This window comes from Odontesthes bonariensis, chromosome 4 (assembly GCF_027942865.1).
Source record: "Odontesthes bonariensis isolate fOdoBon6 chromosome 4, fOdoBon6.hap1, whole genome shotgun sequence".
Classification (NCBI taxonomy): Eukaryota; Metazoa; Chordata; class Actinopteri; order Atheriniformes; family Atherinopsidae; genus Odontesthes; species Odontesthes bonariensis.
The window spans coordinates 24634361-24659511 of NC_134509.1; the positions used below are offsets into that span (position 1 = coordinate 24634361).

Consider the following 25151-nt stretch of genomic DNA (forward strand, 5'->3'; position numbering starts at 1 on the left):
CGACCTGACGGTCAGTGTGTCATTTGTGTCAATCGTTACAGACCAGGGCCCTCATTTATCAAGCGTTCTTTGGAACAGATCTGTGCGTAAAGCGTGCGTGCGATCATTCCTTACGCACATTGCCTAGTGGTAGAATTACGAAACTGCAAATGGTTTTGATCGCTGCACAGGGGAATATTACAATGTTCATTCAATTGTTGCATTACAGTATGTCTGACGGCATTTGAGTCCGTGTAGCCTATGCAATTCCAAAGCACGGTGTATTAGACCTACCTGGCGTTCATTGCATTTCATTCAGAGTGTAACAATAATTGTTTCACCAGAATACCTGACAATAATCAGCCTAGTTTAATTGATATGGGTATAAAAGGCACACGTAGGACATGCCATTCAGAACGCAACATGGCCCATCTTGCATTGTTTGAGGATCTGGAAAACCGTGCGCTACGGAGGGAGCACGTGTTTAGGGAGCGTGCAGATTTATTGGCAGAAAGTAGTGAGTGGCCCCCGAAAACATGATTTGGGAAATGTTGGGGGGTCTCTAAAATATTGGCAAAATTTGATTTCCCCTAATGAGTTATGATTGCAGACGCGATGCGTGTGTGGAGGTGTGGAGCCTGTGTGCGTAATTGGCATAATTGGCATAAAGCTGTGCTGTCCGCCGCGTACGATTCTGTATTGCTTTTCATGTGTTTTCGAGATCCGCGCTCTGAGTCAATCAAATCAAATCAAATCAAATTTATTTGTATAGCACATTTCATGTACAAACAGTTCAAAGTGCTTTACATAAAATAAAAGCATTGCAGCAGGGAGTGCAAGAAGCATTAAAAATACGTAAAAGAATGTAAAGAGAAACAAATAAAATCATTTAAATGAATTTAAAAACAGGCAACAGTCTAGATAAGTTAAAAGATATTTCATGCATAGACACATGAGAAAAGAAATGTCAAGCGCAAGAAAGCAAGTTCCGGTGGCTTTTAAAGGGAATGTTGGTGGTATATATGGTTAATTGGGGGCGTTCCATGATGCAAATTAGTCTGATCGTGCCCGCGCAAGGTGAACTGGCAGGTGTGGTATTTATCATTGCAGATTACCTACCTGTGTGCGTACGACCTGTGTAAGAACGTTTGATGAATGCCGATTTTTTTGTACTTGGGCACATTCTAAATTTCACTCATACGACAGGATTTAGAAGGGATTCTACGCACTAATGATAAATGAGGGCCCAGGTTCCAAATATTTTATTTGGCCGTCTGATTCTTTAGGGAGGAACATAAGTAAGCATTCAATGCCTCCTCCTGCACAGAAAGTTAATCATTTAGATTTTCAGATCATTCAGATTTACACCAGGAAGCTATGAGGAGGAATTTGAACATTTATTAATCCCCAAAACGAAATTAATAAAAATTGTTAAACCAGAGTACTCTTAGAATAAATCTATGAGCCAAGTGTACCACTTCTTGTCCTGATCCATCAGTCGAAGATGAAAATTCAACTCGTGATTTATTTTGTCACAAATATAACAGCTTTGCAAAACTCAACAAATAACAGTCTTCACATTTAGTTTTTAGCACTGGTTTCACTTTTAGGAATGCTGAACACTAGCTTATTAAGGCTAGCCTTTCTTTTCATAAACATACAACACCGTATGGTAAACAATGTGATTAATAATGTTATATGAACTTCCTGAGACAAATTTATTAAGACAACGGTGAACAGTAACATAACTAAAAACCAACATTTTAGTCAAAACTCAGTAAATAAAAGCACAAAAATGTAAACGAATTAAGCAACTCTTAGTAAACCAAAACACAGTAGTGGCTCAACTACACAGCTGGCTAACCTGAGTGTGGATTCAGTAGAGTGAAGGTCGACTGCAAGGTCAGGAAAACAATTTAGGTAAACTAAAATACCTTCAAAATAAACAAACACCAATAAGGTCCTCGACATCGACTACAAAAATATATTTTACTTTAAATAAAAAGTAAAAAAAGCCAAAACTGTAGAAACAGCAACTGGTATGCTTCTACCGTTCTGCTGGAGTTTTTCACCGATAAACACAAAACGACTCATTTTCCACCTCCCATGAGCATAAAGAGTGTAATTTCTACTTTAAACACCAGTATTTTAACGAGCATGTGCATATACATAATGCTCTAACCAGCAGATTAAAGGTTTCAGGAGTTGTGCGTTGACCAGAAAGTTTTTTCACTGACACTTTTTAAGCTCCATCCCATCAGTTTTTAAGTAATTTAATCATTTCTTGTCATGGTTTTGTAAATCTATGCTAGCTGCATTTTGCTCTGACCAACTCAGCCAGCTTAGCTGCCATAAAGATGGTAGTACAGTAACAAAAGCCTCTTTGAAACGACGCTGTTACTTAAACGTGTATGCTGTACAAAAAGAATAATTCAATGGTGCAAAGAGCTTTTTGTAAATGTCCAAACACCCTCAGCCGTACACACTCCGTAACATACATGCAGGCAAACACAGATAACACGTACAACATCACCCTAACGGTACAACTCGTCCTCATCATTGGACTGGAGTTTAAATCCGTTATAGGGATAAATCATTGATAGCACCCGATAACAAAGTCTGAAGTCCATGAAAGTTCCTTCAACTATACAACTCTTTTCTTCCTCTTACTCCTCCTTCCTTTGCGGTACCCTCGTCCGAACCAGCCACCCTGCACGGATGTTGCTTCCTCCATCTGCTCCTCAGAGTCAGCTGACCGATCTTTCGGCCCGTCAGGAGGAGCCATGATCTCACGAGTATGGCTTTTGGCTTCTTCTGGCCGTAAAGGAGTAGCTAGGCTGAAGATGGGATCCTCTGTCCTGATGAGACAGAATGAGGGGAAATAAGGCATGAAGTAAAGAAAAAAATGAATTTGTTTCCTTTTTGTTTGTTGTAAATGTGTGTGAAAGAAATAAAAGTACTATCTGACAAAGGGAATAATTCATTTGATGTGAGAACTGTACATGTTTTGCTATCGGAAAGAAATAGCAAAGCAAATCTCATACTAATCAGGCCATTAGTTTTCTTCTTTTTTTGAGGTTTTTACAGGGATTTTTAGCTTTTATTTCATAGAGACTGTTGAGCTACTGAGGCCCTCAAAGCCAATATTTTTCAATTTATTTGAGTACACTTGGTGTCATCAAGTACGAGTTTAGTACAAGTTTACAAGTACAAGTTTAGCAAGGCGGTGAAAGAGGCTAAACGACTGTACTCTGAGGCTACGGATACACAAAAACGAAACGAGGGTTTTTTTGAAAATGGGTACGAAAATTATTGCGGCCATACGGCAACGCTGCTGTAAAGACAGGTCCAGACAAAAACGATGAAAAACAATGAAACGATGCAGTACACCTAAAACACCTCTAGGTGCGCTGTAAGCCACCCCCACCGGTTACACCAGAACAATAGAAGAAGCAATGCGCATGCGTGTACGCCCCTACTTCTACCAGCGCAAAGCTCACGTTGTTCCTTCAACAACGCCGCTGTAGTTCGCAGTTTCTGCAGCAGTGCTGCTATCAATGTTGTGGGGTCCATGATGATCGCTGTCTGTCCTTGTTGTGTTGTCTGCTTCTTCCGGATTTTGAATGGAAGCCGCTTTTTGTTCTGGTCACTGACGTATGTGTATACGTCACTGCGTTAGCCATGTGGCTATGACGCAGAAACAAATCCGTTTTCGCTGTAACAATGGAAACGAAACGACCCCGTTTTCAAATCTTCCCACTCTGGAACCCGTTCTCAAAAACTATCGTTTTGGGGTACTGGGAACGCCGGCTCCGTGTGGCCGCGACAGCCAAACGATAAGAAAAAGTATCGTTTACAGTGAAAAACGTTTTTGTGTAGCCGTAGCCTGAGAAGCTCCAACACCAGTTCTCAGCCAACGACTCTGCGTCTGTCTGGAAAGGGCTCAGGCAGATCACAAGCCAAAAGCCCCCCCACTCCATAAACGACCAACGCTTAGCCAACGACTTGAACGAGTTCTACTGTCGCTTTGACAGACAAAGGGACAGTCCTGCAACCATCCCCAACGACCTCTCAACAGCTCCAGCTTCAGTGTATCACCTCCACCTCCCCCACCTCAGTGACGACTCTTTCCATCCATGAGAGAGATGTCAACAAACTCTTCAGGAGACAGAATCCCCAGAAAGCTGCTGGACCAGATTCTGTCTCTCCATCCACCTTGAAGCACTGCGCTGATCAGCTGTCTTCAGTGTTCACAGACATTTTCAACAACTCACTGGAGACATGTCATGTGCCAGCCTGCTTCAAGACCTCCACAATCATTCCTGTTCCCAAGAAGCCAAGAACCACAGGACTTAATAGCCGCATTCGGACAGAGCCGTTCTAAGAACGGTCCTCGTTCGTTCTGATAACTGTCCTTCCCCAGGGGAACTGTTTCAGTCTGCATTCACACATGAGTCGGGACCCGATAGACACTGATGAGACGCAACCGACGCGACGTCTGTAGCCCCTTTCACACTGCCGAATAACCCGCGTTTAATTCGCGAATTTAGCGTGTCCGCTGTTGTATGAATCGTGCGTTGAATCAGGCCACCTCGCCACAATGTTGGTTAATTGCATTTACTCATCACATATGATCTGTACATCGATCGAATGAAAATGTTCCCTGTTAACATACAAATTCATCATGTGATGGCGCTTTTATAGCAATGTGTGCGCAGTCGATAGCTCCGATTACAAAATCGGCTCTTGCTTCAAATTGAGCTTTAATGTTGGCCTGTTGGGAATTTGATATACGTGGCTGAGATGCGGATAATTCTGTCCCACACGGCTGGCATGGCTCGGCTCAGGGTAGACTGGCACAGTCCCAATCGGTTGGCCACCTGCCCCTGGAATGCTCCGGTTGGAACCCCAGTGTGCACATCACCTGTGAGCACAGGCAGCGCATGGCTCCTCGCTGTGTTGCGCTCCAACGCCGGCCGCAGCTCTGCACACAGTTCTAGGAGGATTTCCCTCAAAACGGCTAATGAGTAATCAGTCGCCATCATGTGCCAGCAAATCCTCTCTGTTGTAGTGAACACACGCTCGCTTCGAATTGCACCATTTGCAAAGTCTTCTAATACTTTTAAAGCAGCCATTGTTTTTAATGGTACGCATTGCACCACTTTGCGCTGCTTTTATATCCACTCGTGTAAATGGAGACACATGGGTGTATTAATTGTTTATCAGTATTAATTGTTCATCTATTTCAAATGTGCACATCACAGTCTGAGGACTAATTGTTTTCACATTTATTTATTATAACAGTTTCCCAACATCACATGAGGTGTCGCCAAAGAATCAACAGCTGGAGAAACGTGCGTACGCCAGCCCTGAAGTTGCCGTGAGGCACCGCACGTTTCCACGATCATTTCGTTCTTGATACATCTGATCGTTGACGTGAAAAGGTGCGTACGCCACTATTTTGTGCGTACGCACGCTTTGTACATGAGACCCCTGGTCTTTCTGTACACAAGCAGGCATATAAGGAACATCAGAAAGCTTACGCCTTTTCTCTTAAAGAAGCGCGGTCTAAATATTATTCCAACATCATCAACAGCTGCCCGGGAAATTCTAAACAGCTTTTCTCTACAATAAACCATCTCCTTAATCCCACTGAACAAACTCATGCTGAGGACTCGGCTCAAAAATGCAACCTGTTTCTTTCTTTTTTCAAAAACAAAGTTAGCTCTATCCGATCTCAGCTCCATAGCCTTCATGATCTTCGGCTGGCATCTACCCGTGTGCATTCTGGGTCCCTGAGCTGCTTTGACGACGTTGCTCAGAGTGAAGTGGAGACTATCATCAAGAAAATGAAGCCTTCATCCTGCGCCCTGGATCCCTTCCCCTCGTCACTCACATAAAATCCAATCACGCTGCAATAAGCCCATTAATCACACAAATAATAAACAATTCACTGAAATCTGGTCATGTTCCACTGCCTCTTAAAACTGCTATCATCAAACCTCTTCTGAAAAAATCCAACTTGGATCCAGACATTCTTTCCAATTACCGCCCAATTTCCCACCTCCCATTTCTGTCAAAATTGCTGGAGAAAGCTGTTGCTGCTCAGCTGCAGCTCCACCTACAACAACACTCTCTGTACGAGAAATTTCAGTCTGGTTTCTGTCCAGCTCACAGTACTGAGACCGCATTGCTGAGAGTTACCAACGATGTCCTCATGGCAGCTGACACTGGCTCTACTTCTCTCCTTGTCCTCCTTGACCTCACTGCAGCCTTTGACACTGTGGACCATAATATCCTCCTCCACCGTCTTCATGAGGAGGTCGGTCTCTGTGACATGGTTCTGGACTGGTTTAAATCCTTCCTCTCCAATAGGCTGGAATGTGTTAGTTTTGGCAACGCCAAGTCCCAGACTGTCTGTGTCTCCTGTGGTGTCCCACAAGGGTCAGTTCTAGGGCCCCTGCTATTTTCCCTTTACATGCTGCCTTTAGGTCAAATCATTAATCGGCACAACATCTCCTTCCATTGTTATGCTGACGACATACAACTTTACATTAGAACTGGAGCATCATCATCACCATCTTCACTCACTGCCCTCACTACCTGCCTGGAGGAGATAAGGACGTGGATGAATCAGAACTTTCTTCAGTTAAACTGCTCGAAAACTGAGGCCATACTGATTGGCACCCCTCACCAGGTTCAAACTTCAACTCTGACGACTATTTCTTTTTCTGGACAAGACATCTCCCTCTCCACCCCTGTTACAAATCTTGGAGTAAGAATGGACTCTCAACTTACATTTGAAAATCACATTAAGCATCTGTTTAAAACCTGCTTCTTTCATCTTCGTAATATCTCCAAAATTCGTCCATCTCTCTCTTTCTCTGATGCCGAGACTCTCGTCCATGCCTTTGTTTCCTCCAGGCTCGATTACTGCAATTCTCTGTTTGTTGGAATCCACAGAAAACACCTTCAGAAGCTTCAATACATTCAGAACGGTGCAGCCAGGGTTCTATTGAGAGCTCGTAAATCTGACCACATTACACCTATTCTCCATGATCTGCACTGGCTTCCTGTCACTTACAGAATTCAGTACAAAATTGCTCTCATCACCCATCAATGCTTAAACGGAACCTCACCAGATTATCTGAAGGACCTTCTCATTCCACATTCATCCACCAGATCTCTACGATCACAAGACTGCAACCTCCTCCACCTTCCTCGATCCAGATTAAGGACCATGGGAGATCGGCCATTCTCTGTGGCTGCCCCCCGTCTCTGGAACTCTCTCCCGGTCTATCTGAGAGCTCCGCAACCACTGGGCGACTTCAAAAGAGGCTTAAAGACTTTTCTTTTTAAGCAAGCCTATTCTGCCGCTACGTGATTTTTATGATGTTGATTTTATCCCTGATTTTAGTTGTACTTTGTAACACTTTGAGATTTTTGCTAATGAAAAGTGCGTTACAAATTTGATTTATTATCATTATTATTATTATTAAGATTGTGGCTGATCCCTCACACCCCAGTCACAACCTCTTTCAGACACTCCTCTCTGGCAGGAGGCTGCGGTCCATCAGGACCAAAACCTCACACCACAAGAACAGTTTCTTCCCATCCGCTACTAGCCTTATCAACAAAGCCCGGAGCCCCCCCTGACACTGACTCTCTCCCTCTCCCCTTCCAGACCTACAAGCTACATCAACGTAGCATCTTCAAACCTTCTGCGTTACATTAACGCATGGTCTATAGTCTATACTGTATATATATCTAGATTCTGTTTATATATATCTATATTTTTTTGCACCAACTACACCAAGTCAAATTCCTTGTAAGTGAAAACCTACTTGGCAATAAACGATTCTGATTCTGATTACGTGATACAGTCCTTACCTGTCGTATGCAGGAATCTGAATGTTCAGCTCCTCCATGAGGAGGTTCATGACATCATCACACTTGCCATTAACTTTCAGCACAGCCAGATCATCCTTCGGCGTCCACTGAAACAAAACCACAACCACAAAGTGTGACGCAGAGCAAAGAGGAAATGCACTTGCACCTTATTGGTAAAAAAGGATCAAATCAAGTACCTGAAGATTCACAATGTAGAGTTTGGGCCTTTTGCTTGCTGGTCTGTTCATCGACCACAGACAAGCGTATTTCTTCAGCACCTAGAAGACCCAAAGAAAGAGCTCATGAGATAATAATCTAACATCATACATTTCAGTGTGTAGAATAATGAGTTAACCTGATGAAACAAGATGATGAAATTAATCTGAGTGCACTTTCTCATTGTGTCAGTGGATCTGTCCTGTTAGCCGTCCTCACAAATTCCCAACTGAACTGTAAAAACGATGATTTCAGATCAAAGTGTACGTAACACTACAGATTATCTGTGCGTCATAAAACCTGCCTTCAGGCTGGAGCCTAAGCAGAGGATAACATCTGCCATCTTGGCAGTCTCTGCTGCTCCCTTCCAGTTGAGAGGTTGCTCTAAGGTCCCACGCTCCCCAAAGTGCACTATTGTGTCTCTCAGTTCAGCGCCACAGTGGCTGCACCGGCGCCCCGTCGCATGGCGGTGCAGCGACGTCCGCTCTGTCACATCAAATAAACGCACGTACTCCCTGACCGGTGAACAGGATGTGCACACCTGCAGACAGAAATGAAACAAAAGAAACAGTCAGGGACAGTACAAAACAATTCAAATCTTTTTTCTCTCTCAGATTATCCAGCTGCAAAGTAACATCTGCAGTTAGGGCAGCAAACAGCAGTCGTAAAATCCATGAAGTCCGTTCAACCCAACCATGCCGCCTATTCACCTCTAACCCTGCTTACACCTGGCCTTAACAAGCATTCCTGGGTCATCCAATAACAAGTGGACTACTCTTAAAACAGGTATGAATGCACCCAGAATACATTTAAAGGCAGTTTGGGCCACATCCCTTTAGCATTTTAATATCTGCCTACTCATCTCATGTCCTCTGCCTGAGCAATTCATTTAAAAAAAATAAGGTAAGGAAAGTGCTGATGTTGCTTCCTGTTTACTCAAAAAAACACATCTGGCCCTTTGCACATGGAAATGTTTCAAGTTTATTTGCTTATAGAAGGGAAAGATAAACAGCGATCCTTTGTGACGCATGTGAGATGCACTCCAACTATTCACTTATGATTTGATCACATGATTCCTTAATATAGTTATAAGACTTTCGTTTAATTGACATGTTTGCTGTAGTCAACTCTCTCACACCCGCATTGATCCCTTATCCGTGCACATTTTCTACTTCCTGTGAAACTGACAATTTCCACTTGTTTCTTCTACTTATTTGACTTAATTCGCCCCCTTCAGAGCAGTTTAACAGTATAAACAGCAGAGCAAACGCAGGCACACATCCCTGAACGAAACTACAAAGATATATGGAAAATAAATGTAGTAATTTGCTCTGAAACTTGGTATGTCCCAACAGACAATTAGTGGAGCAATAAGATCTGAGGTATTCCAAAGCGCGTGAGCAGAAGGCAACTGGATTGTCTTCTGTTAAAGCGACTAAAGGCAATTAAGGGCTTTTGCCACAAGGATTTATCACTGCAGCCTAATTTATTACAACCTCACAGGCTGAAGGCACCAGCTACACAGGTGCTCAGATCAATCTGCACAACATACTAGACAAAGAGGAGCAGAGGAACGACTAATACACTTGTTCTGAAGTGGGGCTTTGCATGAGAATTGTTGTTATCCATAACTGTTACTTCCCATCTATGGGATGCTTCTGAGTAGCTGACCCAAAAGACGATATGAATGGGTCTGCATGCACCCCTGCAGAGTCCCAGTTCGTTTGCATGTGCAGAAACATGCAACCCTAATAATGGATTTGTCAACATGTTATTCATTTTTGTTTTGATGTCCTGTCCTTTTTCATATTTTCCATTTTGTCTCTGTGCTGTAAATATGGTGACTTCTTTCTTAAAGAAAACAGACACCATGTATCCAGTCTTCAGACACACAAGGATCAGTGAACAATCATTTGACACTCAGTGGTCAGTGACTGGTGGAACTTTCCTTTTAAAGGGACGACGGCAGTGCAGCTGAAACAGCTTTATGACCGTAAAGCAGGACTATATGTGGTCTAAAGGTAAGTTTTAAATGAAAGTTGTTCAGGGGGAGATATGTAACATTAAAGGCTTCATCTGTTAATGATATTCAGTCATTCAAACATTGCTTATTTTTCCAATAATGTTTGTCAACTGCATTCTCGTGACAAGTATAACCAACTACTGAAATCAAAAAGTCGGATTGTGGTTATCGTTCAGTTCTGAATACCTTTATATGTACAAGATAAAACGGCACACTATCCCGACTTTTCACAGGGCAGAATTCATATTCTGGGCAAAAAGAAGCTCCGAACGAATCAGAGTCAAACAAAACAATGGGATAAAGAATGAAGGAGTCTCGCCTCAATGAACATGTTTCCATGGAGCTCAGACAGGGCGAGTCTGGGGAGACCACTTCTCAGGTGAAGTCCATCGCAGTTCTGAGACACTACATGTTTCACCTTTATAGACACACACGGATGTGAATGTTAATGAAACACGGTGCACCATCATGATACACGATCTACAGAGCTCTGACATACCAGCTTTTCCTTATGTAGCATCCTGATGCTCATGTGTGTGAGTGTGGGCTCAGCTTTGCTCAAGTCTGATGAGCTGCGTGTAAAGAATGCAGGAAATCAGAATTTCAGATTCAGAAAAACTCTGGTTCATTTCTAACATCACAGTGATGACCGCATATCTCACCTTATGGCCCGTCCCTTCTGTAGCTGCGTCCACACCCCATTAGGGCCCCTGTAGTCTGGGATAGAGGCTGCCTAAAAATAAACGGCACCATCAGCGCTGTGATTAATGACAAGGTGATGGAAGAGATTGAGTTTGGCGTACCGTGCTGATTCCAGCTCCAGTGTAAACCACCAGGTTATCTGCTTGCCTGACTGCCGCGGCGAGCTGCTTGACTTTACTTTCCAACGCATCTACATCATCAAACACCTGCAAACAGTACAGCAACATAAAAACACAGCAGGAATGTATAATTACAATTTGTGCCTTTATGAACATTTATTATTTATTACATTTAATCACCATCAAAACTCTAAGTAATTTTTCTTCATTTGTAGACTGTTTTTTTAACCACATTTTAATGTGTGTTTCATCTGTCTGCCTTAGTTGAGAAATCCTGACCCCAAATCCAGTGTCAAGGCACTGAGGTAAACTGAGGTGATCATTGTTTGTTATGAAGATACCGGGAAAGACATCAAGCCGAATTTCATGAAACTTGTTGGGCTAAAGGAACAACACATTTATTTTGGTGCAGAACAGGATATATATTTGTTAAAATGTGATAAATGTGAAGGTATTATTTGACTTTTCATGTTACTGATAACAAATGTGCATTTTGTGAAATGTGATATCATGTTTCTGAGGATCAAAGGCTTCTTCAGGCGTGCCTTAAAGCCACGGAACACAAGGCATTCCAGCAGGTGGTAAAAACTACCTAACAAACCATCAGTGTGGCTTTTTAATCACAAATGCTGTCTTGGTAGGTCAAAAAGCATCATGGATGATGGATCTCACCCTAACCACAGGTTCTTTATCTTCTAGTCATTCAACAGGTGCTACAACAGTAATGTCTCCAGTACCAACTGGCTCAGGAGGAGCTTTTTTCTCTGAGGCTGTGACACTAATGAACTTCACAGTAATATAACTTTTTTTCTCCACTGGATTGGCGCAGTCTCCTTTTCACACAGCTTTCTAGTACTTCCTTTGCACTTCAGTTATCTTAAACGAATATGTTTAATCTGACTGTGTGCGTCGCTGATGGAAACTTAAAGTGCATACACACATAACATACACTGTAACTTCTGTACATACTGTAATTTATCACACCATGATACATTAGTGCATGCATTTGAACTTTCTATACATTTGCCATCTTTTGGTTAGATGTTTATTATATTTACAAGGCTCATTTCCTGCACTCTGCATGATCACAATAAAGTTAAATCTTATCTCTATAAGTGTGTGCAGTTTCCCACATGACTGTACCACAATAAGAGAGGCCTGGCTGTATAATAAATGGTCACTTTTTTAGTGTAAATGTATTACATGTGAACTTCATGTTCAGTTAAGACAAATACTGGTTAATTGGTCTGCTTGTGCAGTGACCAGCAGGTCTGTGCCTGTATTAACAGTACATCTTTTCACTAATCTCACTTCAGACCTGAGCAGGGGGAAGCCCACCAAGCTTGTAAGTGTGTTAATGATCTGGACCGGATGATCTAACCTCCTCCTGCTTCCTCTTGAGCACATTCCTGCGGACTTGTCTCTTGCAGAGCTCGTCCACAGCGTCTCTGTGCCGCAGCAGTGCGGCCGCCTCTTCCTCGGACCGCTCGGCTTCCGGCTTCTTCAGGACCCGTCCGACCTGCGGGACAAGCGAGAACCGGGTCAGGGTCACCGGCTTGGAAAACAATGGCTTCAATGCTCCCAACACTATCAGCTACTTTAGCGTGCTAGCTTGACACTAGTGACTCTAAATGTGTTTTTTTTTTTTTGTTGTTGTTGTCTTTTACCAGCCTGAAGATTTTCCTGTCGCTTTCGCGTTGCAGTATTTTGGCTTTTTCCAGAGCTTTTCTCTCTGCCCGTGAGGGAATACCGGTGTCTGCCTCCTCTTCCATCCCGTTTTGAGTAGTTATCTATTCAAAACAGAGCTCATTGCACCAGTGACCAACTAACGTCGAGCGGATGTTTCCCGAAAACCGAGGAAACCACCCGCAGCGCCCCCTGCTGCTGGGAGTCTGTAGATATCTTCCCCTCCGCCGCGTAAACTTAAACACCAAAAACTCAGCAAAACCAAATCTTTATTATCAGCAACACACTTATAAATAACACGTAAAAAAGTCAGGAATCTCTATGATTAAAAAAAAGCTAAGGTTTACACGTGTTTTGGCTGCAGTTCCATAACAGTGGAAAGTTTTAAGGCAACAATAAGGAGTAACACACATTTCCAAACATCTGGAGCTGGATAGTGGAGGAAAAAAAGACTAAATATCACAATAAAGGTGGTCAACATGGGCAAATACATGTAAAGATTATCAGTTTTTGGTGGCAGGCACTTAACACATGGAGGAACTGGTTAACCTTTTTCAGCGCAGGTGCAATAAATAACTGTAATGATGTTATTAACTGCACCTGTGGAGTCAGGCATTTACATTTTAGAGTCCTCTTATAGATATTTGGACTCAGTAAAGGAGGAAAGGCAAATGTGAGGTGAACCTCTTATCACAAATCCAAGTTAGCCCTGACAATGAGCCGGCCTTTGATGTAATTAAGTGTTTTCTTAAACTTTATCTATCAAACCCATGATTATTCTGCTGTGAAACACCAAACTATGTTGAAGTGGGGTTTGATAACTTGTCAACTCAACTTCATTCCCCTAAAACGTATCAAATACGAGAACACTGAACATGGTAAAAAATGCAAAAAGCAGACCTGATAAATAATTTGTATTACAGCCAGTATTACTGTGGAAGAGCTGTGACCAGCTGTTGGTCAGCAACGGGCATCTGCTGGTGTCAAATTCAGATTTTAGAAGTGGGAAATTAGTTATATACTATTTATGCAGTTCACTAGAGGCCTTGTTAGGAGTCCTCACTGGGGCCAATTAGGAAAGTGTCATCGGGGTCTAGAGGAGCAAGCGCTCTTGGGGACTCTCTGAGGATTTGCTTTGAACTGTCCTCGTTTTGTTTCCTGCGGTTTCTCGGCTGAAAATCCAGACTTTTGTCCGGTCCTCGCCATCACTCCCCCGTGCCTCTCTGTGGCCTTTTTCTGAATCCTGGAGGGAAGAAGAGATGGGTTTTAAAAGCTGAGAAAGCACTTTTCTTAAGAAATAAAGCCTTTGTTCATGTGGTGCAGCTCATTAAAAAATGAACCCGAATGATACCTTCTAAAACAGTGTAACATAACTTAACATAAGTTGCTCGTGTTGAATAATCACGGCTGTAAAGAAAACAGAGAACAGAACCGATGAAGTCCAAACTCACATCGTTCTTCTCTTCCTCTCCAGTGATTTTCGTGTTGCGGCCGACAGAGAACTTTTCCCTCTGGGACAGTCGGTATGTCCATTCTAAACAAACACATGCACACACGTAAAGACACACTAAATACACGTTAAGGACACAACATAATGGCAAAAACATACATATAAATGTAAACGTAACCAGCGTAAGTCGCTTTGGATAAAAGCCTCTGCCAAAATTCATAAACATAAACATAAATCACAACAACTGAAGCACAATTTTATCAAAAGTCTGTGTAACGTCTGGTTTTGGCTCACATGAAGTGACGACACAGCCTGCTCTGTGCCTGGCTCATCACATTTTACCCCCACAGGTAGGGCTGCACGACAATGGCCAAAATGATTATCACGATTATTTTGAGCAATATTGATATCACGATTAATTATCACGATTATTTGTTGATTTTAACCAAAACAAATTTTATTGTCACATAGGCTTATTATAACTGCTTTCACATCCATATTGTGCTACATTCCTGGTAATGTACAAATATGTGCAACAAAATAAAATAGGTCCTCTTATTTTTGGCCAAATGAAATGCGACTGCATTCGTTATTTCACGGTGTCTTTGGGTGGTGGTTGGGTATGGTGATGCGCTAAAGAGGCTTGCTTCAATGGATGCCTGAGTTGATGTTGTGGGATGATTAGTCTTTGCAACGCATTTCTTGGTCCTCATACATTCACCGTATTGAACTTTATGGCGTGTTTTCAAGTGGCTAAAGAGGTTTCGTTGTGTTGCTTTGTGGCGCCAACACAACCGTACGGCACTCTTTGCATATCACCTTTTCTTGTGTTGTGTCACTCGCCTTGAACCCAAAATGCTTCCACACAATGGATGACGATCCGGTTCTCGGAACAAGCTCCTCGGCCTCGCCCTCTGCCACGTTAGACATTTTTTGTTTTCTCTAAGTTGTAATATTCTTTAAGATTGTTTATAACTTATAAGACCGACTGCTACCTGTTGTGGTATGTTCGCGACGTTACTTTGTCCTCTGTAACTAGTGTCTACATTTAGAAACTAAACTGCGCGGTGCAGGGAGCAACTCTGATTGGCTCATGGAGGCATGTGATCAGACAGTGGTTTACGGAGCGCTAGAGTGGCTTTAAAAAAAACACCAGAGAGGGTTAAAGCGGAGGATCTTTGAAAACACCTTTAATATGGAGCGTTCTATGGACGGAATGACCCATTTTAAATATCGCTCGATCATGAGAATTTGATCGCGGGAAGCCAATATCGTTATCGTGATTAAAATTCGATATATTGTGCAGCCCTACCCACATACACTTAATAAGATGCAGCCTCTTGTTTTGATTGAGAGGTTAGCTTCTTATCTTATGCTAACTAACTGGATTTTATTTTTTGAAAAACATTGATCAACCAAAACTCAGCATCATACACGGTGAGGGAGTCCAAATTGTGAGTATCTGAGAACAGCTTTTGACTCTCAACTTACAGAGTCGACAAAGAATTTAATGATGATTGTAGTCCAGTTAAAGAAGCTGTGTTCACATTGGAAGATACAAGCGGTCCAAAAAAGAGGAATTATGAGTCAATCTGACCATGTTCTTGTTTTTATGGCCTCAGTGTGAAGCTATTATGAATAAAACAAAACGTTATTCTAATTCTTTTATTCCTTCTGCTGGTAGGTTGCTAAAAACAGACAGAAGGTGCTGTTTTTAGGTTTATGTTTTCAATTGTGATGTTGTGAGTAACCATGTTTTCACTGTGGTTGGCCGTAAAACGTTCCTTTGAGAAGATTACCTGTCGTCTGAGTTCTCTCTCCCTGGTCAGCTCTCTGTCCCAGCTGATCAGCTGCATCCGCTCTCTGGCTGACAGGCCGAAGAATACGTCGTAAACCTCGTAACGTGCAGCGCGCAGCTGGAGGGGAAAACAACAGCGACTTTAGGCAGAGAGGGTGAAGGGATGGTTGCAGCATCTACAGAATGTTCCACAGGGTTGCTGAAGAAGAGGATGGAAGGCCCCAGCATTGAATGAATGAGAATGAAGCTAATAATCCAAGTATGTCCGACACCGCGGAGCTGTGGACTGTGTGAGGAAACGTTAAAAACATTCCGCTGCTTCAAACTTTCTCTGTGATAGATCATCGTACATGCAAGTAGAGCTGAATTCACTTAACAGACTTATTTTCATTGCCATTTGCTTTTTACGTTATCCTTCATGTGGATGTCTAGCTCTGCAGTTGCAGCTTGAGCAGTTTCCTCCGGGATCAATAAAGTTTTCTGATTCTGATATTATGAACAGTTCCAGCTGTTTATTTTACTATAAAAAGACCAAAATGCCAACTCAGAATTGCAGCAGCCATCTTTCCAACCGTCCTCAGGTACAGAGCTGGAACTTTTTACATACCTGCAGAGCGACTCTCTCCTGCAAAAAGTCATCCTGTCTGATGCAGAACTCTCCTTTGCCAACACTCTGCTGCTGGAGGGCCTGCAGCAACTGCTGTGTGTCCTACAAGTGCAAACACACACACACTCACATCTGTAATCCGCAAACAGACAGTAGGCGCTCATTTTACCAAAAAAAGACAGCGTGCTACTAAAGACAGGCGTGACACTTTTGTCACTTTTTTTCACTCACCCTGATGGTGCGCACCAGCTGTGCAACTCTCTCGGTCCTCAGCAGCCTGCGAGTCAGAAAGCCCCTCACGGCTGCTGCCAGCAGGGGGCGGTAGCGCTGTGAGAGAGGGCTGAGGGGCTGACGAAGAGGAGGGGGAGAACAGTAGATGAGCGGGGTGAATAATGAAGACCAGAGGGGAAGGGAGAGGAGAATTCTAATTCCATCAATGACAACCAATTAATTTCCCTCCCAGCTTCTCAAGGTCCTTTGTCGGCATCTGTTTAGAGCATCACAGCAAGTGGACTCACAGCTCATCATTAAGATAGGAAGTAATAAACAGAACAATAAGCTGCGGATGTGCTGTCACTCACTTGTTGATTCAAGAGCCGCTGCATTAAAGGGACATGCTTGTTCAACAAATTAAGTCTAACTGGAGCTGAGCTGCTGTGCTGGTAAATATATCAGAAGACAATAACACATGATTGATCCTGATTAGGATTAAAACAAAGAGGAAGCATCCTTTCAACGAGCGAGTCGGCCAACTGGTTGTTTTTAAAAATCATGCAGATAAAAGGGAAAGCAGGGCAGGATTTTTTCTGTGTGTGTGTGTCACTGATTACTGAACAAATATGGAAATACCAGAGAGAGGGCGGAGAAGGTCAACGTCTCCCCGAGACGAGAGCTCGACATGGAGCAAGGGAAGGACATGTTCTGGAGGAGACTGTAACGTGCTGCCAACGCCTGAGAGACGGGAGAAAGGGTTTAGAGGTGTGTGTGTGCCGGCACAGGTGCGTACATTTGGGAGCAGACGAGGATGGGAAATATTTAATTGGAGAGGACAGCAAATGAAGCAGGAGTAAGAAATAAATTGAGGGTAGAGAGAAAGATTGGGAGGGATGGGGCAGAGGGACGAAACGGGAAATTGATTCAGGAAGTGAGTGAAAACAGAGTTATGAGACACAACAAAGAGAGGGATGGGGGAGACAGAGAGAGAGAAAAAAAGGGAGGGACTCATTAGTGGTGGTACTCAGCGGGACAATCTGGCATTTTACCACAGACACTCATGAATTAAACAAATTATCCTTTCCTTTTCTGTGTCGATTCCATCATTCCCCTCCTCCCTCCGCCACAGAGCCCAGCCAGCTCGCTCTCATCACATCACAAGTGATGGAAGGACAGAGGCGGGTCAAAAGGAGACGTTTTTATTAGGCAGCTTATTCTAACTGCATTGTTGTAAAGGATACGTAAATTAAACAGAGTCGGTGATTAAGCAGGGCGAGGACACCGGCCAAGAACAAATACAGACACAAGCTGAAGAATCATGAACTGGCTGCCAGAGAACAGCAGGCGTCCTTGAAGCCTTGCATGTGCACGGACACACACGCAAAGAAGCAGGCGACCGTGCCAGCTCGCCTTTTAGGGATCTAATGAAACATTTATGGTAGAATCCCCTTTTTTTTCCAGCTGGGGGGAGAGTTTGAAGGTCTCTTGTAATGAACAGATGTCTGTAGTCTGCCCACGACCCAGGTGCACACTCTAACAGGTGTGGCGACAACGTGCGTGTGCACTTTCAAATGTCCTCAAAGAAACATTTGGGGTCAGAATTAAGCCATTGCTCCGTGAATCAGTTAGAAACTCTCGCAGCCTATTCTCATTTTGAAAAGATGGGCACAGATATTCTCAAAGGTGACTTTGGGTGAGGTAAAAAACCTTGGCAGTGTGAATTATGGCTGCCGTGCTGGAATTACGTCGTGCAAGATCTGTACAGCAATAAGTGATGCAATCTAATGTAAGAAGCAGACCAATGGGAAGGAAGGATTATCAATGACTGTTTTTACATTAGCTAGTCTCAGAGTAAATGTTTGCTTCTTCTGGTTATTCAAACCCTATTCATGACACTCACGAGCAAAGCAAGAATAAACCTATTAGCAGGTCAAAAATGAGACTTAAAAGGTAAATGAAGCCATGTTTTTATTCAAATAACTCCAGAACAAAGCTTTTAGATCCTGTGTCTGATCACAGAGACAGGATTCGTATCATTTCGTTTCATCAAACACTGATTTCTGGCAACAGAACTGACTCAAAATAAGAGCGCCTATGTTCAGCAGCCTGTGACCACAACTGAGTGGGAAGTTAAGTGTTGCTTTTCATATTCTTGCTTTGCAACATTGTTTATCAAAGTCTAACAAAGCTAATAACATTTCCTGACAGGTGTATAAATACCGATAAGAAATGATTTTATTCTCGCTGTACATGTTGTCTTGTAAGACCTTCTAACTCCATCCGTAAGCTATAGCAGTACTTCCTCTTTTAGAGATTTTGGTTGTTTTAGTCTGTTTTTTTTTTGTTTTTTTTACCTCGATGTCTCAAGACGTTTCACTGATAAAATTTACCAAAAATCTGATGCCATATCAGATTTCTTCGTTTGCGTCCACAAAACTTTCCATCGCTGATATGACAGCTGTTATGCATCCTTATGGTCAATAGAGAACAAATGAGCTGCAGTGCATACCTAAAATATACCAGATTAATTTGCACGCAGCCAACAGAGATTAAGATCACAGCAGTACTGTCAGATAAAGCATTAAACACCTGCCACCCACTTATTTTGGTCTCCCACATATATATCCAGATTTTCTTTGTCAGTTTCAGATCTGTAATCCTAATAACATTTAATTGTTCACAAAATATTACCAAAACTCCATCCCAGAGTCTCACCTGTAGCAGCTCCTCCTGCTGTTTCCTGTGCTCGTCTTGCAGGGCTCTGACCTGAGCAGCATGGGCCTGTTTCAGCTGCTCTTGTTTGTCCCTCTGGCTGTCATGGCCTTCATACCAACGCACAGCAGCTGAGGAAAATAAACATAGTAATATGCAGTCAAGTGAAAATTAGCTGTTGGTAGAACAAGGTTCTTTCAGCAGAGGAATGCAGAAATTTTGAAGGCTTGTCTTACAGCGAATGAGCACAAATAGAACTTAAATAGGCATCGTACAGTGTCTTACTTGAAAGAGGAAACAGAATCTGATCTGTAATATTCAATAATGTTATTTTAAACATATTTTTCTGTATGAGAGAGAAATCTAAGAAGAACCTGTTACCCTGCATACCCTCACGTCTGTGCAGCTTATATTTGGCCCTTTCGCTGTCCTGCTCTTACCTCTTGGTGTGCTGGAGTTTGGTCTGACCACGGAGTCTGCACCTTTGATCACATCTTCATTCCTTTCCTGCATCTCCTCCATCACATGCATGAGCAGCCTCCTTTTGACCTTTAATTTTCCTCCCTGATCCCCCCCCTCGCTCTCTGGAGTCAGATGTTTCTCCTGACAAAGATTACTTTGTGAGCCCAGGCCAGATTCAGACCCGTCCAGGAGCCAAAGACCAGATGGCGTGTCCACATCATACGACTGATTAAGAGATGGTGATTGGATAGAGCGCTGACCTTCAACGCTCATGTCCCTCCGTCTTTCCACAGGATGCTTACTTGTATCTGAAAGTACTGACAAGTCCGAATGAGCCATGCTTTCAGATGGCATATTTCTGAATATGTTGGGGATGAGCATCTGCTGTGCGACAGACAGGATGTTTTTTACCGGAAGCTGATGCTTTCTGCAGCTTCCACTTTGAGCATAACGCTTAGCTAAGCCTTCCTTTCCTTTTTCTTCCTCTGGAGCTGAGGTTTTCACCTGTTTGGTCTCATTTAATTTCAGCCTGTCAGCTTCCTTCTCCTGATCTGAGAGGACATCCTCTCCGTCACTGACGCTTGGTTCAGACCCTGAATCTTCATGAATGTTTTCTACATTGATGAGTGGCTGTCTTCTCAGCCTTTCCCTGGACTCCACATCACCCCCTTGCTTGTCCTCCCCACAGTTGAAGAAATCATTCTGACCACGCTGAGTGGACAGGTCCTTTTCGGTTTGCTCAGGGTGCTTGATGCCTTTGAAACTTGACACACTTTGCATGTTGCTGTCAGGCTGGCAGTGATTATCTAAGTTTTCTTTAACTGTGGACTCCAGATCTGAGATCAGCACCTTAAGGCTGGACAGGTTTGACTCGAGTCGATCTATGTGCTGTGAACTTTTGGCTAATACACTTGTAACATCCCCCTCAACCATGAGATTCACAGCTGAAGGAGATGTGAGACTGTTTTGATGTCTGAGGTTAACTTCTTTGACCTCATCTTCAGTAACGTGACGACTGACAACAAGTTTTCCTCCTGAGGTCTCTGCCCCTTCAGCCGCCTGTCCATCTTTGAGACTACCTTTGCTTTTGCAGTGAACAGGACTCCGACAGAAGTTAGGGGTTGGAACGGTGCGATATTTCCCTTCTCCTTTATAAAAACCTGTAAGGGAGGTGGTCCTGTTAAAGGCATCGTGGACAAGAGAGATTTCTGGTGACATGGGCTGTTGCTGGATGAAGGCACTGATTTGTTTAGGCTTTGTTGTGAACTCTTGAGAACTGTTCAGCGTATTATTTTTTAAGGTTGTTTCTTCTTCAGCACTTGTCCCTTTCTTGGTATTTTCATCTGCTGGTACATGTGTGCTTTCAGTTTTGAGGTTGGTCTTTTTCCATGTGACCTCACTCTCAGTCACCCCCTCATTCTCCAAGGATTTCTGTGGCGACGTTTCCAGTGATGGGACAAAAGTGCCGCTCCTCTCTTTAGTTTTCTTCCCTGCCGCAGTCACAGTGCCCTTGTACGGGAATTCGTCATTCTCCTTATCAGAGAGGCTCTGCTCCTCCGTCTGTCCTCTTGGCTGTTCTTGGGTTCTCTCTTGGATTTTACTGTTTTTGGCTCGGTTCCTAAATATCCGCTGGCGCCGTCGATACTCCTGAGATTTCTTCAACAAGGCCTGGAGGCTCAGAGGATAAAGCTCCTCTGATGTCTTTGTGTCTGCTTTGTCGATCTGGATGTCAACTGGTTCTGGTTCACTGCGACTTTGCTGAACATGCAGTTCTGTTATCAGACAGTGCGGAGTGCTTAATATCTGTGATAACTCTGGATTGTCTAAAAAGTTAACTGATCCCTCATTTCTGTCTGCATTTTCATGGTTGGCAGGGTCAAGGATGGCCGTAAAAGGACTCTTATCCTCATGCTGCATCCTGTGCAGAGATGTTTCTGCTGATGCGTGGTCACATATCACTGAATCATCCTGAAATGAGATATGGCAAATGTCTTTTACTCCCATTAGGTTATTACAAAAAGATGACTCCAGTCCACTCCTTTCCAATTCCTCTCCATCAATGGGAGGGTGGTTAATAATATCTGGCATCTTGGCGATTGCATTTGAGATGCTGTGAAGGAAAAAGCTATCCACGGCATAAGCCTCCTCAGAGGGACCAACACAGTGGCTCTCGCCTCCTGAGTCACTCTCTCCAGAGACTGCGGTGGTGTTTTCAACATTCTCATAGGTCACATAACCTGAGGACAATGCGTGATGATTCGCACCGTTGAAGGAACATGGCTGTGATCCTTGTTGGATGTCAGGTTGGTCAATAAGGCATTCTTCATGGTAACTATGCTGAGGTGACACATAAGAAGCAAAGAAGGCACTGTATGTAGTGGAGGTCATGGGAGGAAGAGATGCACCATTATTCAGTTTCCTTTCAGGTGTTGGTGAAGGATTTTCTTTTGTTCCATCGAAAACGTCACCGTGACCTGCCGATCTGCTGCTGGCGTCGTGCTGATGCGAAGAATCTGCCTTGATCTCCGACTCTTGAAGCAACTGCTCGAGTGTTGGCGTCTTCCTCAGCTGCAAAATCACGGCCATAAAAAAGTCATGACATAAGAGAAAATGTCTTTTTATATGTCATTAAAACCAGGTGAGACATTTCAAAACTCCACAAAGCTATACACAACCTATTTTAACTTAATTATTCAATTCTTGAACTATATTACCCTCTCAATTCCTCATTAAGACTTGAGTTTTAAAGTCTGTGTAAAGCAAAGTCAGCGATTTGCCACCCGACACATTATATATGTAATAAAACAATCTGATCTTGAGTATTAAAGACAACCTGTCCTCCACAGTAGACAGTTAAAAATATTTATTTCTGCACTTTCCTTTTCATTTAAAACATTTTTATCTTGATTTTGACATGTGCTGTACGAGTAAAAAACACTTTCACACAACATCTGTTAAGACGACAGCATTCAGACACCGATCACTTTAACCTTTATGTTCCTCCCAGATTCACTCAGACATGCCTGAAAAAGTGGCTTAAAGAACCACAGTGCTCGAGTTATATTTGCCACTGACACAAGATATGACAGCCCACTAGTAAAATATAGTATAAATATACTGATAGACTCAGAGTCCTCTCAAAACAACATTTAATGTCCCCGTAGCTGTGCAAAACATAGTTTGAATAGTGCGTTTATGAAGTCATTACTGTGTTTATCTGTCCATGAATGTCGACTGCAGCAGTTCAGTTCACACTTGTGCTGTTGAAAGTGACCAGGTTTGACCTGATCATAATGCCTCTACAAAATGTTGCAGAAAAGCATCAGGAGAGTAATTCACACCTGTCACGTTCAGTGTGAAAAGGGCTTGAGAAAATACCATCTGAAGATGTCTATACTTCTTTAAAACAAGGTGTAAAAGCACTCTTTTTAACACAGACTCAAACAGGCTTTCAGAAACAGAACACAACTTTTGCCTAATTTTAGGTTTGATAACTTGATAGCTGACAACATTACCTGAATGCTGTGCAGGATAGTTTGTACGTAGGTCATTCGGGGATCTTCTTTCGACTTTCTGTGGCCCACAGCTTTCTGTACTTCATCTCTGTGTCGCCGCATCTCAGCTTTCTGTTTCTCTGAGAGCTGAAATAACAGAAACCAAACATGGGTTGCCTTAAATGAGTCACAGGGCTGAGAGAAGTGATGCTTTCATTGTAAGTTTCTGCTCCCATCTTTATATTCAGTTATGTTCAAGCAACAGCTCACATATCCCTTGTTTATGTAAAACGATATTTAATGAATTTTAGCTGCATTTCATGAACACTACCAGTGCAGTTCGTGTGTCTACTCAACACAAAGGCTTTAAATAGTGTTTACGTCTGTTAAAAGGCTCAGATATGATGACAGTTATAAAACTTTGTTTTTTTACCAGCGGAGGGAGGATGGGCCGTCCATAGAAGCGGATGAGAGAGGATGTAGACGAAGGTCTACAGAGTTCCTCCTCATCCCTCTTACTTTTCCTCAGCTGGGAAAGGCGATGCTGCACAAACTTATCATAGTCCTCCATTACATTTCATGTGCACACGGTAAAAAGTAACGCTGGGTAGTTACAGGGCAGCGAGTTAAGATTTGCTAACGTTAGCTCTCAGGTTGTAACACTGGCTAGCGGCTAATTAACTTAGCTAGCATAACGGTAGCTGTCGACAGTTTGTTTCGCCTTTATGCCAAACTGCTGTGGTCACAATATGTTAAAAGTCTGAAACTGCACAGGTAGAGCAGTTTTCAAAGTTTTATATACGGAAAGCAGCAACATAAAGACTGGCTAACAACTAAACAAAAAGTATCCACCGTGATGGATCAGTGTTTACATTTTTTACCCGCCTCTCCTCCCGGAGCAACAGACGGCGACAGTTGGAGACCGCTGAGAGGCTCACAAACCCCGGACTGGAGTCAGAGACGGATTCTACGGTGTCCAAGAGGTATACAACTACAAAAACGAAAAACATATCCATAAAACACAACAAAAAAAACAAAAATGTAGCCACAAAACCAAAAAACACGACAACAAAACCCAAAGCATATTCACAAAACCCAAAAACGCAACAACAAAATCAAAAACAAACAAATAAAACCAAAAAAATCCAGTCACATTGACAAAAAGCAAAAAAAAAAACAATACCAAAAACGTGACAAAATGTCTTAAAATAGAAAACAGAAAAACAAAACCACAGACATATTCACAAACACAACAACAAAAACAAAAAACACAACAACAAAAACAAAAACAAAAACAAAAAAAACACAACATAAAACCAAAAACATTAAAAAACTAATCAAAAACACAACAATGGGTGGCTGGATGGATATTTAAGAAAACACTACAAAATCTACGAAAAAATCACAGCAGTTGAGAAACACTAAAACACTCCAGAAAACCTTTCAGGAAAACCTGGAACACTTTTACAAAACAGAAGACATTTGAAAAAAAGAGACAAACAACAAACTTTCAAAATACACAATATATTTTATCTTATTTATTCAATCATTAATTTATCCAATTACCCAGTGTTGTCCTTTTTACAACCTTTTTCAACAAATACACCCATTTTAAAAGCTGATGTGTCACATTCAGCATCTTGAATGCACCCCTGCCGGAAAGCCACTGCCATGGCTTTGTCATTTGACTTCTCACACACCTGGAAGTATTCAGTGGACACAGACACAGCAGTGAGAGGTATGTTTTAGTTAGTTTTTTAAAGAGACAAAGTGTTGACTTTTTAATATATATATATATAT

The 25151-nt window shown here is 42.6% G+C and overlaps 2 protein-coding genes across 2 annotated transcripts; both read right to left on the reverse strand.

Moving 5' to 3' along the window:
* Positions 1 to 807: 807 nt before the first annotated feature.
* sirt7 (sirtuin 7) lies at positions 808 to 12707 on the reverse strand. Its single transcript, XM_075463615.1, has 10 exons — positions 12597 to 12707; positions 12311 to 12448; positions 10912 to 11016; positions 10771 to 10841; positions 10608 to 10680; positions 10428 to 10526; positions 8390 to 8626; positions 8067 to 8147; positions 7870 to 7976; positions 808 to 2837 (listed from the first exon to the last, which is right to left on the reverse strand). The coding sequence occupies exons 1-10, from the start codon at positions 12699 to 12701 to the stop codon at positions 2624 to 2626; spliced, it is 1230 nt and encodes a 409-aa protein (XP_075319730.1). The 5' UTR covers positions 12702 to 12707; the 3' UTR covers positions 808 to 2623.
* A 160-nt stretch (positions 12708 to 12867) lies between these two features.
* Positions 12868 to 24282, reverse strand: cp110 (centriolar coiled-coil protein 110). Its single transcript, XM_075463614.1, has 10 exons — positions 23785 to 24282; positions 23373 to 23498; positions 19836 to 22425; positions 19399 to 19526; positions 17320 to 17421; positions 16702 to 16818; positions 16471 to 16572; positions 15865 to 15981; positions 14067 to 14149; positions 12868 to 13858 (listed from the first exon to the last, which is right to left on the reverse strand). Exons 1-10 carry the CDS (start codon positions 23920 to 23922, stop codon positions 13699 to 13701), a joined length of 3663 nt encoding a protein of 1220 aa, XP_075319729.1. The 5' UTR covers positions 23923 to 24282; the 3' UTR covers positions 12868 to 13698.
* Between the last annotated feature and the right edge of the window lie 869 nt (positions 24283 to 25151).

Excerpts from the sequence above, each read along its gene's own strand:
- cp110 (XM_075463614.1), bottom strand. The coding sequence starts at position 23,922 with ATGGAGGACTATGATAAGTTTGTGCAGCATCGCCTTTCCCAGCTGAGG. Across the intron at positions 17,422-19,398 it reads AGCAGGAGGAGCTGCTACAG|GCGTTGGCAGCACGTTACAG; the intron begins GTGAGACTCTGG and ends CCCGTCTCTCAG. Across the intron at positions 14,150-15,864 it reads AGAGAGAACTCAGACGACAG|AATGGACATACCGACTGTCC; the intron begins GTAATCTTCTCA and ends GTGTTTGTTTAG.
- sirt7 (XM_075463615.1), bottom strand. The coding sequence starts at position 12,701 with ATGGAAGAGGAGGCAGACACCGGTATTCCCTCACGGGCAGAGAGAAAA. Across the intron at positions 7,977-8,066 it reads TCTACATTGTGAATCTTCAG|TGGACGCCGAAGGATGATCT; the intron begins GTACTTGATTTG and ends GTTTTGTTTCAG. Across the intron at positions 2,838-7,869 it reads CAGATTCCTGCATACGACAG|GACAGAGGATCCCATCTTCA; the intron begins GTAAGGACTGTA and ends CTGTCTCATCAG.